This window comes from Uloborus diversus, chromosome 8 (assembly GCF_026930045.1).
Source record: "Uloborus diversus isolate 005 chromosome 8, Udiv.v.3.1, whole genome shotgun sequence".
In the NCBI taxonomy this organism is placed as follows: Eukaryota; Metazoa; Arthropoda; class Arachnida; order Araneae; family Uloboridae; genus Uloborus; species Uloborus diversus.
Window position 1 is genome coordinate 36355605 of NC_072738.1, and position 18880 is coordinate 36374484.

Sequence of the window (18880 nt, forward strand, 5' to 3'; positions counted from 1 at the left end):
AACTGTTGCCATCTTATGTTTGTTAACAAATAAAATATTCGTAATTAATTCAAGCAAGGCTTTTAAAATAACTTTCAATTATCGCTCTTTGCTTTGCTTTTGCAATAATTCAGACATTGGGATGGTCGTCAAGTTTTTGCATGTGTAATTTTGTTTTCATTGGGAATATTGCTTCCTCGTCAAGCATGGGGAGGGATCAGAAAAAAAAAGAAAAATATAGAAGAAAGTTTCGTGATGGCCACAACATACTAGTTTATTCAGTCATGATGGTTTATAATGAGGAAAAAAAATTGTGAAAATCTCTTTCCCGGAACTTTTACCCACATTAATTACAATTTCTAACTAAATTTTCGACTAGAATCCGTTGGTTTTCTTCAGGTGCGGCTTCTTTTTAAATAATTCATAATGCCCTCTTCCCACCCCGGAAATCGGTGCTTTTATTTTTGCGAAAGCTGCCCTTCCATCTTTTTGTGTTGTCGGGAACTTCGCGCAAAGAGGGGGATGGACCGGAGGGGTTAAAGGAGGGTTCGCAGCTCTTCAAGTGTCAAACATGAAAAAGGGGCTGGATACACAGACTACAGAAGATCCTTTTGTCGGAAGAAAACGTGCTGTAGTCAAGGTCGGAAAATCGGGGAAGAATTCGTCCATGACAAAAAGGAGGGATTTGAAATCTTTGGTAAATGAAGAAAATTCCAACGATGACGCTGTGGTAAACACAAGAAAAGATGCGTAATTTTTGTTATTGAAATGAAAATCTTGTCAAAAGGTCTTGTCTTAAAAATTATTAACTTAATAAAAATTGAAGATGACCATAAAACATGAGGGCAATTTTTAATCATATACAACAATCAATCAACAATTTAATCAAAAACAAAATTGAATTAACAGAACAAGATTGGAACAGTGAAATACAAGTGGCAAAATAAAAATGCTATAATGGACAAAAAAAGATTCTGTTTTTAAAGGGTTTTTTTTGTCAGTCAATTTTAATTGTCAGCTGATAGCAATGCAGCATAAAAAAGTTTTTGTTGTCTTTTATGTAGATATTATTGCATATGTTTTCGTTCATTTGCAATCGTATTGTATTAGGATTTCTTTTATTTTTGGAGAAGTTTTAGGGATTTAATCAGAATTTTTGAATTATATATAAAAAAAGAAAAAATTACTAGCTTTGAATAAACTTAGAAAATGAGTAAAATATAAATTTATTTTTGCTTATCTTTAATAATGCCTTTTAGTATGATATCCAGTTTTACTGTAAGACTCCTTCTATCATTATAATAGTAAAATATCTTTAGTAAAAAAGTGAGCCATCAATATTCGTACTTGAGTAATGTTTATTATTTCCTTTCTAACACGATTTCGAAACAATGTTCATACTCTTTCACAGATGGCGGCACAAGCGGTACTTTTCACCGCGCATGTATACATCCTGCCATCGACTGAACGGAAAGTAGTGCGTCCAATCAGAAGACGAATCGGCGACCAGCTTCCTGGAGCTGGCTTGGAAGTGAAATTTGCTTGTGAAAAGGGATTTAACAAAATCAACTATATTAAGCTACATTAACCCGTCAAATTTTCCATCAAACTTTCACTCCACTTTAGGACATGTGGACTTACTTGTTTTGCCTCGTTCTCACGCTCAACGCGATAACTGGATTTACGAATGGAGAAAAGGTAAGAAATTTTCTGCTGAAGGCGCTTTGGGTTACTGCTCCTTGTCAGAAATTCTGAAATTCGAGACACGGCCATGTGTGCTTTTTTTCGCCAGGATTTTAAAATTGCCAATGCTTTTCTGTGTTCGATGTTTGCCTTGTCAAATGTCGTGCGTAATGGTGTTGAAAAATTTTCAAGCGTCTCATGGCAACCAATATTTGCCAAACACTTTTGAAAAGCATGATTTCGCTCGCAAGTAAGCAGCTGTATGAACAAAAGCGCCAATCTCTCCTTTTAACTACCAGTGGCGGCGCTAGGCGTCGGCGACGTCGGCAACTGCCGACGGCCTCGCGCAGATAGGGCCTCGCAAAATTCTCAGAAGTAAATTCTCAGAAGTTTTAAGATATTTCCATGTTTTCGATTGAAGCTCTCATTAAATATAACAGACGCAAAAGTAATCAAAATAGTGCGTGCAGGAGAGACTGCACAGAGTCAGCCTTAGCAAATGTTTGGTCCAATTCTGTCGGGGCCTGAATTAAAAATATTCATTGGCAACAGCTAATTGATCAGCTAACTCTATCCCCCCCCCCTTTCTTTTTTCTCTTCTTTTCAGTTCTTTTCTTTTTTCTTTTGTTTCCTAAGTTCATCTAAAAGTACGAAAATATCCAAAATGCTGCTCCTCCGAACTCTTCCCCCTCCACACACACACACACACACACACACCGAAAGCATTATGTAGCACTGAAATTTTGTTTCCAGATCTTAAACTTCGCGATATTTCCAGCTTAAAGCTCCCAAATGCTCAACACCGTCGAAAATCGCTTAAAATTGCGTTTTTTTAGCTTGAATTTCAAAAATTACCGAGCGTAATATTACAAAATATGGCAATACAATCGCATTTTTAAGGATTGAATTTCAGAAAATATTCGGGCAAGGGTCCCCATATCGCCTTTCTTTTATATCATAAGCAATTAGGCTTTTTAAACTTCATTAACAGAAAGTTCAAGTGGAATGGCTCCTGAATATAAAATATTCCTAAGTTTTTAGGACCATAATTTTCAAAAATTTTCGAGGGATCTTCCTTCCTTCCGGTATAATCTTCAAAGTTTGTCTAAAATTCCGTTTTTGAAACTTCAATTTCGAGAATTTGCAGGAAATTGATTTTGACTTTTTTTTTTTTTTTTAAGAATCGATCTGGGACAGTCTCTGACCCTAAAGTCAATAAATATGGCCTATAATTGCATTTTTAAGGCTTCAATTTCTAGAAATTTCCACCGAGATCCCCTGTACCTTTTTTACCTTAACATCAGCAAAGAAAGCCCAAAATGGCGTTTTTAAACTACAAATTTCGAAATCTTTCCGGGGGAGAACCCCCAGACCCCCCTTTCTATCAAGTAATTTTTTCCACAGTCAAAGTGCCGGCTCCTCCCCCCACCACGAAAAAAACTTCTTTTTGACTGTGCTACTAATCACGAAATGTTTTTGTCCCAGCAATTAAGTGAATTGGGAACCCTAAGTGCCAATAGTTAGTACACAAACTAATTCTATGAATTCAATTATTTGTCTCACAATATTTTATGATTAAAAGGGCCTCGCAAAACTGCATCGCCGACGTTTACTTTTGCTCTCGCGCCGCCACTGTTAACTACGGTGTCAGTGAATATATATATGTTTGTGCTGTATTTAATGAGTTATTGCTGAGGAAGTTTTAAAATAAGTATTTCATATCTGGATCCCTGTTATTATTTCGTACTAAATATATTTTTCTTATAAGTATTTCGCTGAGGATGAAAGCGTGGATATTTATTTCAGCTCTCTTCTATTTTTACTTGGAAACTCATTACGCACATATCTGCATTATGTATAAATTAATTCGTTTATAAGATGCTCTATTGTTTACATTTCGAGATTGTGTTGCTCCCTCCCTATTTAATTAACTGGCTTGCACATTTTGTCTTTGTAGAATAAGGCATTATACATCAACATGGGTGGGGCACATCCTCCTCCCCACTTTAAAATAAATCTTGTTTGCAATATTTTTACTGATTATTCCTTAGTCACTTGTGCTCGCAGACATTAGTTGTGGATGCGTAAAATCTTGGAGAAATTAATTACCTTATCTTGTCTGTAACACAAAGAAGAAGGTCTTAAGAGCTGGTTCCTTCCTGAATTGCTACAAGTATATATATTTCCTCTCTTAAGTTCCTGTCCGATTATTCATCCTTTTCATTTCATCGAAATTTGCAGTTGCTGAGATACAGTATGAAAGAAAAGGGCGTGTTTAAACAAAGCAGTATTATTAATTGCCTTTGGCTGGCAATTCAAACCATTTTAACACCTCTTAGTTCCGGGAGTATCAGTTTGAGGCAATGGTATGTGACAAACATGCCCCTTGAGAATTATTATTGTCCCTGTCACTGAAGGGCGTGCACAGAAAGTTTGGGGACTCACAAATAATTTTTATGGGCCCCCTCCATAATTACCACTGTCTTTGCATATATTTCACCCCTCAATTTAAAAATCTATGGCCCCCCTTCAGGCCCAGGCCATTAGGTCCCCCCCCCCCACCTCCCCCGCTGCTTGTTCACGACCCGGAGTTCACTATTAATTTATGGTATTTTCCGGAACTAGCCTGGATTGTATAAACGCTCCGAGCATTTCCATCAGACCAGTCCCTTAACTCCCTAAGACTCCCTCCTCCACCAAGACTTGGGAGTCAAAGGATTTTTTAAAGAAAAACGAGGGAGAAAAGATAGTGAAAAAAATGAATGTATTGTTAAAAAAAATGGGATCACAACAGAGAGAGAGAGTGACACATTTTTAAACAAATTTTCTTTCTTAGAATCAAAAAAGCTGATAGACAAAGTTTTTTCATTAATATCTAAATTTTAGCGTAACCATATGATGATTATTGTTATTTAATTAGCGATTATCGAAGGATACTCGCATCCAAAGCACTGCAGTGAAAAAATCAGTGGGCATATGCATATATATTATCTTGCTCTGACAATATTTAAATGCTCATATGCTTGCAAAAGTGGTTCTATTAGCTCCCCCCCCTTCCCACCTAGAACCGTCAGTTTTAACATCTTATGCGGGCCTAAAATGGTAATTTATATTCATAGAGGCTTAGTTATGAAAACAACCCTACCCAAAGGTAATTTCTGGCAGTGAGCCTGCCTCGAATCAGAAAATTAAATTATGATTCAATTTGTAAACATACTTCTATAATAGATTTTAAAAAATGAAAAAAAAAATCCATATGTCATGATTCATTTCTGTTTAGACCCCACAAATTTATGAGAATTTCCATAATTCTCGCTTTTTGACGCATATTTATTTTTTCCCTTTCTTAATGAATTTGGTTCAGAAGTATTGATTGGTACCACGGATTGTATGGAAAGACAAACATCCGTTTTACAGCCAGAAATAGACAAATCTATTATTTTTTACCGATATCAGCTTTTGCAGAAGCAGAGTCTCATTCAAATGAGCAGAATACTCGCATCAAATTTTTACTTTTCCTCCTTATTCACATAGATTCGTCTTATCTGGACATTTGAAAATTCCAGGCAATCCATGGTTGGACAGTACATGGTCTAAAAATTAAAATTTTTAGGAGGAGGGAGCACTGTTGGATATAAGTATATTAATGTAAGGCATACTTGGTATTTACCTTTTTCCTATTGTTTAAGTGACTTTTAAGTTGCATGCCCCCAACAGCAGAATTTTATTTAACAGTGTAAGACATAGATTAAAAATTCAAAAATAGTCCATGGGATTAATCGTAAAATAGTCCATGGGATTAATCGTAAAATCTCAGTCAGTCCTAAAAAATACTAAAAAAAATGAGATGCTAAACTTAAAAACTGCAAGTATGTGTTACCTTCCCATAAGTGGCTGGTGCACTAATAAAGTGGGGATAAAAAGAAGTTTGTGGGATTAGGAGGTATGGCATCTGAAGCTGTTCCTTAATTACCTATTATTATCATTTTGTAAAATTGAGCTATATTAACGGCTTTTACCATCAATGATTCTATGACCTTTAAAAAATGGAATATGGCCTCAAAAATCGCGACAGATTGCCACCATAATCTTTTTCCTTCCAATTCAAAGTTCCAATTTTATGAAACAAAATGAGATAAATCCATTTATTCTTAATTTTTACTTTTGTGAATTAAGTCAATCCATCCTATGAAAAATCATTTTTCAATCGATCATTAGCTTTTAACCCTGAAAAGTGAGGGGGGCAAGACTCTTTTACTTTTGATAGTGAGGGGGGGGGGGCAGTTGCCCCTCCCCCTTTTGTATCTTTAAAAATGTTGGGGTTTTTTCTCCCCAACTAAGAAATAATCTGCAAACTTTCTCAAGAACCTGCGCTGTTTCTGAAACAGTTTTAAGGCCGAATAAAAACAATTCTTCTTGATTAAGCTAAGTTATTAACTTCTAGACGTTATAGTTAGGTATTTGCTAAAAATATATTGAAACATCACAGCTTTACAGACAAAATTGGATATATAAGCGAACAATGATTAAAAATCAATTTCTATCAAAAACATTTGAGAAATTGCTAATGTTATTTGGAGGTATGCATCTATCGAGACATATATCTTCTTTAATCCCTGGAAGAGTAAAATATAGGACAAGTGGCTTAACCATTAAAACTATAAGTGTCGGCTATCTTATATGAAAATTTAGGCCTTGAAAATGACGGAAACTAAAATTGAATTTGCCCGAATGAAATTTTTTTGTGGGAAAATGCGACTAACAACTATTAATTTTGAACACTGGAGGAGAAACTCCAGTGTTTCCTTCAAACTGTATGTGAAGGGGGATCAGAAAAGGGAAAGTAACAATATTATTTCCTTATCTCATCCTTTCGTATATTCCCACAATTAATAGCTTCACACTTGTTACCTTCCTTTGTTTTTGACAAATTCAGGGCCGATCCTAGGGTGCCAGCCGCCCCTGTGCAGAGACCTAATGTGCCGTCCCTGAAGAGCAATTTGCATGTTTTGACTAACACTTAACACCCATATAAATCTTTCTTCAAATTTCTGTATCAAGTTCTAATTAAAAAAAAAAAAAAAACAGAAGGATGAATTTGTGTAAAAAGTTAGAATCTCCTTAGGTACAATTTATATCTTTGAAGAAAGTAATAGGTACCGAAATTTACTAGTCGTAAAAGCGCATTTTATTGTCTGTCTTTGGTGACATCAGAGGAGGGGGCAGACCCTAGAAAATTTCGTATATTTTCTATGGATCGTCCCTAGAAAATATATGAAATTGGAGTATGAAAAATAGCTGTAATTAATCTTTGGTTATGTTTGGTTGCAAGGAAAAAAGAGACGGGAACATTCAAGGTCCATGGAGAAATTTTCAATATTGACGTCAAAAATTGCAATTTTAGGAAATTTTTCGAGACTTGGGGGGAAGTAATGCTGGAGTTCTTTCTTGAAATTCTTTCAAAATTGATGTCAAATTGCAACTATTTTTTGTGACCTTAGTTTAGGAAGGATCGCCGCTCTTCCCGAAAATTTTCTGGAACAGTAGTTTTAAACACGGCAATTTCGGGTTATCTTTGTTGAAATTGCTGGAGGGAGGAAGATTCGGTCGTCTCCCATCGAAAGTTTCCGAAATTGAAATTTGAAACTCAAATTTAGGCTGTCTTTGGTGACATTAGGGGGTCTGGCATCTTTCCTCCGGTAATTTATGGGCACTATTGTTTCAAAAACACATTTTTGGCTAGATTTGGACACGATAGGGGAAACGGGAAAATATTCCGAACTGAAATATTTTTCGGAATTAAAATCAATTTTAGGTTTTTTTGTGAAGAAAGGATTTTGGGGCTCTAAAAAGCACAATTGTGTGCTTTCTTTAGTGACGTTAAGGAAACTGGGAAGAAGCTTCAGCGAATCTGAATATTTTTCAATATTAATATCTGAAAAATACAACTAAAGACTTTTCTCCACCACACCTCAGCGATTAATGGGGGATGCCGGATGCCCTAACGCCGTGAAAATTTACATAAGCCATCTGGAATTTTTTAGAAATGGAAGTTCCAAAATCATATTTTAGGCTTTATTTGATAACGATGGGACAAAGAGCGGGCCGGGGTTCAGTGTGCCCTCAACAATTGTTTTTTGAAACTGATGTCAATTTCAGGCCAATTTAGGCAGGAAGGGTTAAGTGGCTCCACGGAACCGTCTAAAAACGAAATTTTGAACTATAGTGATTACGTTGGAGAAAAGGGGGATCCGTAGTATTCCCCCCCGAGTTTTTTGAAACTGATGATTGAAAAATGCAATTTTAGTTTGGTTTTGAATATGTTAAGTGAGAGGGGGTGGGATTGGGGGCCTCTCTAGGAGACGCTAATTCAGACTATCTTTGGTAGTAATGTTAGTGAATGGATTTCAGGGCCCTTTTCTGCAAACATTTCGAAAAAGAAATTCAAGAAATGCCATTGAGCAATTTTTGATGACGTTAGGGAGGGCTGTCTCCAGAAAAGATATTTTGGAGCCATCATTTTTAGGCTATGTTTGATTACATCAAGGAAGAAAGGGTGAATTGTATCCTTAAAATCGGTGATTCAACCAGTGAAATTTTCCGAAATTAGAGTCCTAAAAATGCAGTTTGAAGCCATCTTTAGTCTTGTCAAGGCATCTTTTTGGATCTTTGTTTTGGAGAAACACTTAAAATTTGTAACCCAGGGCAAAGGCCCTGTCCTCCTACCTGATCTGAAATCTGGCAGTTCATTCGTGATTTTAATTAGTAAAAAATGCTGTAAAGGGGGAAAATTAAAAATTTTAGTTCGTTGATTATATACGTTTGACTCTCAGGGGAGTCGCAATTTTCCATTGTCTCTCCTCCTCTCCAGTCTCCACGCATCCACGACTGCTGAACACAGAATTTGTTGTTTGAAATACTTGCAAGAGTATCCTATCAGAATAGTTTTTTTTACACAAAATATGTCCTCATTGTTTAAGGTCAATAAAAACTTGGGAGGCTGGGTGAAGCATTAGTGGCTTTTAGAAGGCACCCTTTCATGCTTCAGGGGGGGGGAGGAATTTTGTCATTGGGCCCCTCCCCTGTATCCATGCCTGGCTACCAGTTCTGTCACAAATTTTGCAACCAAATGAAGCATGTGTGTAAAGCATTGATATTAATGGATAATGGAGCAACACAATGTGCTCTAAACATTCCATTTTTCTTAATATGCTATGCAGTTGGAAAATTGGCACTTACTTTGATAATTGAACATTTAAAATTCATTTATTAGACTTGTTATGTTATCTTGTGAGAAATTCTTGAGGAATTTTGCTTGATTAAAAGAAATGACTTTAATTTCTGATTCTTCACTTTTACTCTGCTAAAAATGAAGTATATTTAATCATTTCTATAATTAAATAAACCTTTTTAATGTAGTCAAATATGTAGTCAAGCTTTAACATTCATCAGTCACCATTAGTGTATAGGCACAAAGGGTGTGACTGTTGGGGATTCTCCAAACTTAAATTTTTGGGAGGAAAAAATTCTCAATCCATTGAATCCCAAAATTTTTTTACTAAATGATAAAAAAATACAAGCATGCACTTATACCCAGGCACAGATACGGAAGGGGTCAAGGGGCATATCCCCTCTTAACCCACCAAATATAGCCAACAACTGCATTTTTTTGGCATTGTCTTTCAATAAATTCATCCTTTATTTATGCCCAAAAATTACACTTTGATCCTCTCCAAAACCAGAAACGGGGTCCGCTCTTGCTCATACCTGTATCTCATAAGAAGAGACCTTGAGCAATTGTGAACAATTATAAAAAAATTGAAAAGAATAATGAATTAATGCAATTTTCTCGATCTCCAAATTTGATTAATTAGGAAAGTTTTGGAAGGTCAGTGACCTCTCATCAAGCCCCCATCAATAGGCTAACATTGAATCCACGACTTTCTGGTCACAAGCTCTGTGCCTAACTATTCGGGTGACCTCATCTAAGTTACTTGCGTGAAAATGCGAGTGGAAACCTGAAAATAAAAGAATGCAAATTTGAAATGCAAAAACACATGTTCAGCAGCAAAAAGATAAATGTCCATCCTCAACCTAGTGCCCCTTCTTAAAAAGGAATTGATCCCGAGTGCTTGTTTTTCAATGGGTTGCAGATTTGCGCCCTTCACCTCCTCCAGCAGCAAGGCTGCTGGTTCTCTCCTTCAAGCCAGTATCTAGCTCCAAAAGAGCTGGGAACTGAGTGGTGGTAAAAGGTCAACATCCGCACAACCACCCTGTACCAGTCAGGGTTGGCTTTTTGCCGGCAGAAACTGGTTTTTGCCCTGCCAGTGGCAGAAACTGGTTATAACCGGTAAAAACCGGCAGAAACTGGTAGAAACTGGCAAAAACTAGAAAACGTTTCTAATAGCTCTAGTAATTACTTAATGCCAGGCAATTAAGTAAAATAAAAAATATAAATCCATTTCGTCATTGCAAAAACTTAATATAATAGTTATTTAATAATTAGTGTAAAAATATGTTAAATAACAAAACTGACATTTCCAAAGCAAAGTAAAATTTATCATAGTTGAAATTGCTATGCGTTAGAAATTTTAGCCTTGTAATGTTGTAAGTAACAAATTTTTCAGTTTGTTGTTTATAATTATTTTGTTTGCATTTACTTTAAAGTGTAATATATATATATATATATATATATATATATATATATCAAATATTTAAATAAATACAGATTTGTTTTATTTCATTCAACTCTAAAATTCAAGAACTTCTCATTTTACACTTAATATAATTGAACAAAGCTATTCTAAAAGAGCTTAATCAAGCAGTTACTGATAATCATTTACTCGCCTGTATGCTCCATCCAAAGTATTTGGGAGTAAATTTATCATGTAATCAAGAAGAAAGTGCCCGCACTTTACTCACAAATATTAACCCTGATTATGTACCTTATACCATTGCTTTACAAAACAAATCGGCCCCTTTTCCCAAAACCTATTTTTCCAATCACGTGGTAACAACTACTCCAAATACCGCATGGTGGTGCAGTTTGAAAAAATGTGCTATAGATGAAAGTTATGTGAATCTTGCTTGTTCTTTGAGGATAATGCCAGCTAGTTCTGCTGGGATTGAAAGAATCTTCTCAAATTTCTCCTTTGTGCACAACAAATTGGGAAATTGGTTAGGTTTAGAAACAGCGTCAAAACTTTTATTTTGTTAGAGGCTGCTGCAGTGGGGAAACAATGTAAAATTTGATTTTGAATGGTGGTAGTGTTGTAAATAAATTGTATTTGGGTTAATATTTAATTATTTTTCTTATACATTTTCTATTGTATGTCAGGAGTTGCATTTATGTCATTTTTTGAGTTTCTGCCAGTTTCTGCCATAAATGTGGCAGAAAGGGGTTTTTGCCATGCCGGTTTTAACCGGTTTCTACCAGTGGTTTTTACCGCCTCGGCAGAAACCTGCCAACCCTGGTACCAGTGCAAGGCAAATTACAACAAGGTTTCGCCCGGTTCCTCGAGGGGACCGTTTAGACATCATACAACCCAGATGCCATCCATCCATCAGCACGGTGCCTCACACCTTAGATTGGGTATCCATTTTAATTGCATTTTACGACACGCATGGACTACGTTGGGACTATTCTGTTCCGGTCACCACACGGAGTTTGAGGTGTAAAATTTTACGATAGCTGAAACTTTGTAATATTCACTTAAATCTGTGTGGTATTAAATTCAACTTCTTTTTTACTTTTTAACATTGCGTTTAGAGAAGGTATTTTCTGTAAAGGGTTCCATGGAAAATATTAGAGCTTATTGAAGGGATCACAAATCATACCCATAATTTTATCTTTACTAATAATGAAGCTCAAAGTTTGTTGGGATATCTGGCCGGATGTCTCTCTGTGACGCACATAGCGCCTAAACCATTCGGTGGATTTTCACGAAATTCAGCACAGAATTAATTCCTAGCATAGGGTAAGCACCTCAAAACGATTTTTTGAAAAGTCGATTTTGTTATTTTTCTATTCCAATTTTAAGAACATTTTACCGAGCAAATTATATAACTATCATAACGTCGATGAGTAAATTACCAAATTATCATAACATGGGTGAGCAAATGAACATAGCAAATTGGCAAGAAATTCATCATCCATTATATGAAAATATACAGGCGAACCAAATGACCTTTTAATTTTTTACTACTAGCAAAACTGTGTGGGTACCGCGCCAGTGTCAAATAAAATCAATTTAAGATGTTTTATCTCAATGACAATTTTAAATTAACAAAATGTATTTTCGTAATTATTTTCAGTTTTATTGATTAGATAGGGCCAGTGGTCTTCACTTTGTCTTTTCATTAATTTCAAGGGTTTTGGGAAAAATTCAGCCCAAAAAATTGGGGAAAATTCCCCCAATGCAAAATGTTTTAAGATAATATTTAAGTACATGTTTTGTTACTTAATTTAAAGACAATTAGTTGGAGAATAATTTATTGTATTTCATTTGAGAAAACTTTGTACCAAAAAAAAAAACATTGCTTAGCCTAGTGCTTCAGGTGTAACACGGCACTGGCAGGTGGAAGGGACGGATACAGACTACCATTTGAGGGGAGGTCATGTGGAGGAATGACCCCCTCCCATTCTCTCCTACCAGCGAACTTAGTTTTGGATGCGAAAAATTTTTGAAACTGCTTGGGTGTACATCAAAAGCACCAAATTAGCCAGGAATAATGCACATAATGAGTCAAAAATGTTACTCAAACATGCTAAGTTTTTTCAGTAAGTTACTTTATTGAAAATACCATGCCTTGCCTTCAATCTTCTAGTTGAACCGAACCATTGCTTCGGTCACTCATCTGGTCTGTACTAATTCTATATTAGCTACCAGTTTGTTTGGCACTCTTGGCTTCTTTAAGAGGTTTTCCACCTCCAGTTCAGTGACTTCCTATGCCGGGCTGATGAGTGCTAATTAGCACGAAACTGCAGTCCTCGGCTGGAATGACTGAGCTGGCGGTGTATTTCATGTACTACTTACTAAGTATTTCAAATTTTTACTCATTTTTTTAAAAAATAAATTAAAATTTTACTGGATTGGTTTACATTTTGTTATAAACTGTTTGAACACAATGTGGATGTAGAAAAGTGTTGACAATGTAGGAGGATCATGACCTCCATGACTTTCCCCTCTATCCGCCCCTAGGTACAGGTAACCTTTTTTGTATTTAATGATTTGGGTGGGTTTGCAATAAAAAGAGAAACAAATTCTGCGATTATTACAACTACAATTTCCCCTAAATTACATTTCAGTTGAAATGAGCAAAAAAAAAAAAAAGTTTTAAACTACATAAAAAAAAAAGTCCTGGAGGTTTTTTTCTTTTTCTTTTTTTTTTTTTTTTGAATGTCACAAAAAAAGCAATTTATGTTAATAGTTTTGTTTCAAAAGAATTTTTATTTTTACTTTTTCTTGTCAAAACCAATAACGAGTACAGTAGAACTCGCACATAACGAACCCGGATTTAACAAGAACCCGGATTTAACGAGGAAATCGTAAATACTTGATTATATAGTACTGTGTTAAATCCACGGGAGCATAACTCGCTTTTAATGAGCAAACTCCGCTTTAAGCGAACAATATTTTTGCGATCCATAATTTTTTTTAATTGAAATTTCAGCTCAGCTTAGTCTTTTTTGAAAAATTTTCTTTAACCTTCCAAAGTTAACCGAAGTTAGTGATAAATCATAAATACTGAGAACAAGCGATCAGAGCCCTTTTTTTAATTTGTGGAGTAAAGAAATATCTAAAATTTACATACGTGTTTATATGTATCCTCAAAAACAATGATGCAAGAAAGAGACATTCAGACAGTTCAAAGCAAAGTAAACAAGTTCTTTGGAGCAGAGTAATTAAAAAGAGAAAAAGCAACTGTGGTGAATTTTTATGATTTTTTTCACGAACTCTCTTTTAGCGAGCACGGTTTCAAAGACCAAATATTGCTGACCCTTTGCTCTCGTTATAAGCCAGTTCGACTGTAATAGTAATTATATGTGAAAATAGGGATTTTACACTAAGTCATAATTTACACCTATTAAAAACAAAATAGCTTTCAGTTTTTTCGCTCTTTGAGTTCACTTACGTTTACTCAATTAATCCCACAAATATGGTCAATATTAAGTCTGCAAGAAACTTACTATTTTTGTTTTTTAATTTTTTCCTCCTTTTTCTGAAATTGAGAACGTATTCAGAATCTCAGCACTTTCCTGGATTTCGCCAGTAAAATATTATTTTGAGTTTTGTTGATTGCTAGATAAAAATATTTATATTCTGCTCCACCTTCAAATGTTAAAATTTTGAGTTGCTCAAAAAATGCCCTTCACACAACCAAATGAAGGGGAAATACTGTGCAATGTTCTTCAAGAGCTGTTTTCAATGAAGTTGGTTCAAAGCTAATCTGCCATTCGGCTAAAACTTACACTGATGGGGCTTATGTTTTGAAACTGTTCAAAATTGACCAAGAAATTTTTTAAATCATCAAACAAAATGTGGCAATGAGGTGTCCTGACTAAAATCTTTCTGTGAAAAAAAAAGGGGAAAAATATGTTCTATATTCGAATGGTTACCTCAAAAGTTTAAAAATTAATTGATCAAAGGCTTTTTCATGATCACCTGAAAAATTTCTATTCGGTGCACCTCAAGTGTTTCTTGTAACGTGAAACTTGAGTTATTCAATACTTAGACGGAACTGAACTGTGACACAATCTTCCATTTAACTAGCAACAGATTAAGACGTTCGTTTTCATACGATGATCGTCCTTGGAACTTTTTTCCTTGTTTCTGATAGAGATGTTTTCCAGTATTTGACAGATATGACGTATTGTTATTCTATTTGTTACCGAAGATTTTTTTTAGTTTTTATAATGCGTATTTTAACCAAAAGCAGAGGTTTTTTTTCTCCCCTTTGTGATCACGTCATTGATTTCAAAAACAAAAACTCTTTCTGGCTGATGTTGAAAACTGATTAACTGAAGAACTTCTTGAGCCTTTTCATTTCACCGCGATTTTAGAAAACTTACTGATACTTTCTTCCTATCCTTCACTGAATACTCCCTCCACATTTGCTCTTCCCCATCAGTGTTCAGAATAGAGAGAATGATTGTTTTTTGGGATACATCCTATGTGAAGCAGAGGTGCCCCCCCAAAACGAGACCCCCAAAAAACGAGAGAAGTACCCCTCAAAGCAACCTCCCCTAAAAATTTCAGTGGCGCAGTCTGCGCCATGAACTCTCCTCCCTCTCTCGGTGGGCATCCCTGTGTAAAGAGTACACGGAAGAAAGTCGAAATGTTTTTTTTTTTCGAGTTGAATTCAATCAGGCAAATGCAGTGTTTACTGTTCTAAGTGTTTGTGTGTTGAACATAATTCGATCTGTTTAAACAGATAAGAAATGGGAAAGATCCAGTTGAAAATCCCCTAAAATGTTAAGTGAAGAAAGGCTATGGTTTTGAACTTGAGACCGTGATTTTCTGGAACATCGGAACGATTGACTTTTTTTTTTGTATGCTGTAATTTCCTTAATGCGTCTTCTTATTTCATTCGTCAGACATCAGTTTAAAGATATTTTTCACCGCTATAGGCAGAAAAAAATCAAACAATTAATCTTTGGGGTGTTTCTCAAAAAATTATACTTAATACAAAAATCTAGATTTTTTTTTCACTCGAATGCAACGCTCGGGTAGGCTAGTATATGAAAAAAAAAAGAGTAATATATTACCTATTTTAATATTTATGTATATTAAAGTGATAAATTTTTTCACACATTATCTTTCTTCGCGTGGTCTTGTGTCTCGCTAGCTAGTGGAAAAACTTTTCCTCCGTATCATCTCCGCATCGGGACATACACTTCGACTTAAACGTTATTCTTTGATCAATAACTAAAACGGTATTCGCAAACGGTCTTTATTCTTTGAACACAATTCCGTTTAAAATTCCATTTATGCAGGTAAAGGTAAACCGGTCGTTTCGTTTCGAGTTTTACTGGGAAACTTAATATCCGCATGGAAACGACGAATTCAATTTTCTTACATATTAACTCGAGCCTTTCGCTCGGGAAGGGGAGTTTATAGGGGGGGGGGGAGGCCCCCTTTTTCGGATGGAATAATTCTCTTTCTCGGGTTCTATTTTCTTCTCTGGAAATGCGTTTTTATCTCCATGGTTTTATGGGAGCTGTTCGACGACATGGAATATCGGAGTTTAGCAAATCGCATATTGGAAAGCATCGTGGAATGGCCTGATCTGGTTATATGAGAATTGAGTCTTATTGCATGGGCTATGAAAGATGTAAATTGCATACTTTGCCATGTGGAATTCCGTTTTGAAGGAGTCTTTTTTTTTTTTTTTTTTTTCTCCGTCCGAGGATTAAATTAGAAATAAAAGGCTGTTTGCTGTTAAAAATTGAAAAGTAATCGCTGGTGCTTGTTGGAAAGAAGCCTTATTTCTGATAATTCTAGTTTCAATTGTGGCTGTCATATCCTAAAGGGCACATCTTTTTTAGAAGTGTTCAATGATGTAGTTTGAGGAGTTATAGTATAGTCTTAGCTTTCATTAAAAGTTAATTTGGCTATCGCTTTTTTGTTAATCGCATTACAAATGCGATTCATCGAATAAGTATCTTATAATATTATCTGCATTTTTTCTTTTCCAGTAAAAAAAATATTTTTTCGTGTTAAAAAATGTTTAATTGAATGTTTTTATAATGCTTTTTAATTTACAAAAAAAAAAAAAAAGCCACTAATTGCATAAAACACGATGAATAATCCCACAGTTCGTAGAGGCACACTAATTTGGAGCGTAATCAATTCCTACACATCGAATTACTACCGTGATGTCGACCGGATTTGAGTACATTTTATCGTTGGATTTCTAGGTTTTTTTGCCGCCCCCTTTTCTCTTTTTTATTTATTTTTTGCTAAATTAAAAAAAAAAAAAAAAAAAGAAACGAAAAGTTTTCCCCGCATTTTATTTTATTTTCTTCCTTCTTTTTTGCATTTGCTTTTCTTTTTAAATTTTAGTATTGCGTAAAATATTTTTTACATTTTATGTATTTCCCAGAAAAACCCATTGTGAATTTTGATGAGTTATCCCCCCCCCCCCTCCTCAAACATTGAAATAACTCTTAAGCTAGCTGATCTGAGGAAGTATTTGCTTCACGTTTTCTCTTGGGGCGGTAAGAGTTTAATTTTTGTTATCAAAATACTTTTGTTTTTATGAAAATAAGACATGCTTGTCAAATTTATACCTTTCGTTTCTTTAAAAAAAAAAAAAAAAACTGTAATGATACATGTATTTTTTGCTTAGACAAAACAAACTAGAAAGACTGTCGAGTCATTTGTCGAATCAAATTTAAATAAAACAATACTCAGTTTTGTAAACATTATTTTGATAATTACGTTATTTCGTTAACTTGTGAGTGCATTTATTTATATTGATTCGTTTATTTTGCGTTTCTTTTTGCTGAAAATTTCTAATTTTTTGATTAGTTAGCTTTTTTGCAATCCCAAACTTTGTGTAAGATTGTGTTCCTTAATGATTTCTCCAATTTCTTAACAAAAACGAAGACCTAAACACACTTCTTATTTCATAAAATTCATAGCTTCATATAACTGATTTTGATTTTGCCATGTTCTCGAAATTTTATCCTTAATGGATAAATCTAGGGTTTAGCATCGTCAGTGTTCTATATTAAACTTTTATACTTTATCCCTTTTGTTGGAGAAGAAAGTATTTCGAGTATAGATTTTATGAATGTAATATCTCCCTTCGCTTCTTCCTTGTCGTTGGAATTAATTTTTCGAGACTGACATGCCAAGACAGTCTGCTGTCTCTTAAATTGAAGATATGAAACTTTTCTGGAGATTTTCTTCAGGTTTTCGTGTCTAGCCTAGAAATGCTTTTTTAATATATATACTTCTGACAATCGGTATCCTTGGATTTTCTCTAAAAAATAAAGATGAACGTTAATGCTTAATGAAATTTTTGTTTCATTAATGTCGAATGCAGCTTATAAGTAATTTCAAGTTGTAAATATTTCCTATTCTTTTGAGGTTTTTTTTGTGCTATGACTTGTGGGAAAAATGAAATATTTTTGCGAAGTATTGTCCCATGCAAGAAGAAACGAAATAGTTCTTCTATATTTTAAAAATCCTTTCGATTTTAATTTATTTTGCTAATTTTTTGAAAAATACATACGATATATATTAATTGCACAATCCCTGTGTTCATAAAATTGTGCATATAAAGACATGGGTCTCAAGCTCATAAAATAGTTTTTTTTTAACTCCCCCTCCCCTCTCTATTTAATTAACTCCCCGATATCGCCAAATGAATGAAAATGAAGCATCCCGTTTCTATGGTAACAGCCGACGCAAATTTGAGTGCTTTTTCTTGCCTTGGTAGGACGACACTTATCTCTAGAATTTTCGAGCTTAATCAAGCACTTCGTAGATGGTTTTGTAAGCATTTTACATCTTGTGAAATTACAGATTAAAAAAAATAAAATAATTTTTAGCTTTTTAATCTTTTGCGTAAAAATGAGGAACTCTAAAGAGATGAGTTGGGGAATGGTGAGCGTTTGGAAGACGTAAGGTAAATGTGCTTTTGACATTTCTAAAATAATAATAATAATAATAAAGGGAAATTGATTTATACATTTTCAAAAACCAACTCGAAGCCATAGACTCATCGATTTAGTGTTCCCTGAATCTGTTGGGCTGAAAGTCATGTGTTCGGTCGCTAAGTATAAGTTACCACAGGTATAGGAAGCTGGAAATGAGACTAAAAGGGAATTAAGTTTTCTCCAAACTGTGGAAGTGGAGATGGTTAGTAACGCCATCTTCCGGTAGTTAATTCAGCTGTCGTCAATCTGTGTTAGGGACAACGATGGCTTACAAAAACATTAATTTACCAGTGACCGACAATTTTGTGGCATTGAAACTGCAAATACCAAAATGGCAGTGCTTCCGCATATGGGGGGGGGGGGGGGGCAATTTTCCAGTTTGTACTGGAGTGAATGTTTAAGAGTTTAAAGGAAAAAAAAAATCCTTCCAAGCCATGTGATTTATGTGTCCGCTAAGTTCAAAATTTATTTTGAAATTGTCGAATACAAATAATGCATGAGTTATGTTTTCTATATTATTGAATCATCAGAATAATAATAAAAAAAAAC

At 34.8% G+C, this 18880-nt stretch overlaps 1 protein-coding gene across 1 annotated transcript in view; it reads left to right on the forward strand.

Moving 5' to 3' along the window:
- The first annotated feature begins 1468 nt into the window (after positions 1–1468).
- The window catches only part of LOC129227776 (syndecan-like), a 310638-nt gene continuing 293226 nt past the window's right edge, over positions 1469–18880 (forward strand). Inside the window, 1 exon segment of the mRNA XM_054862384.1 lies at positions 1469–1677. Within this exon segment, the coding sequence (XP_054718359.1) occupies positions 1609–1677 (69 nt within the window). The 5' untranslated portion in view covers positions 1469–1608.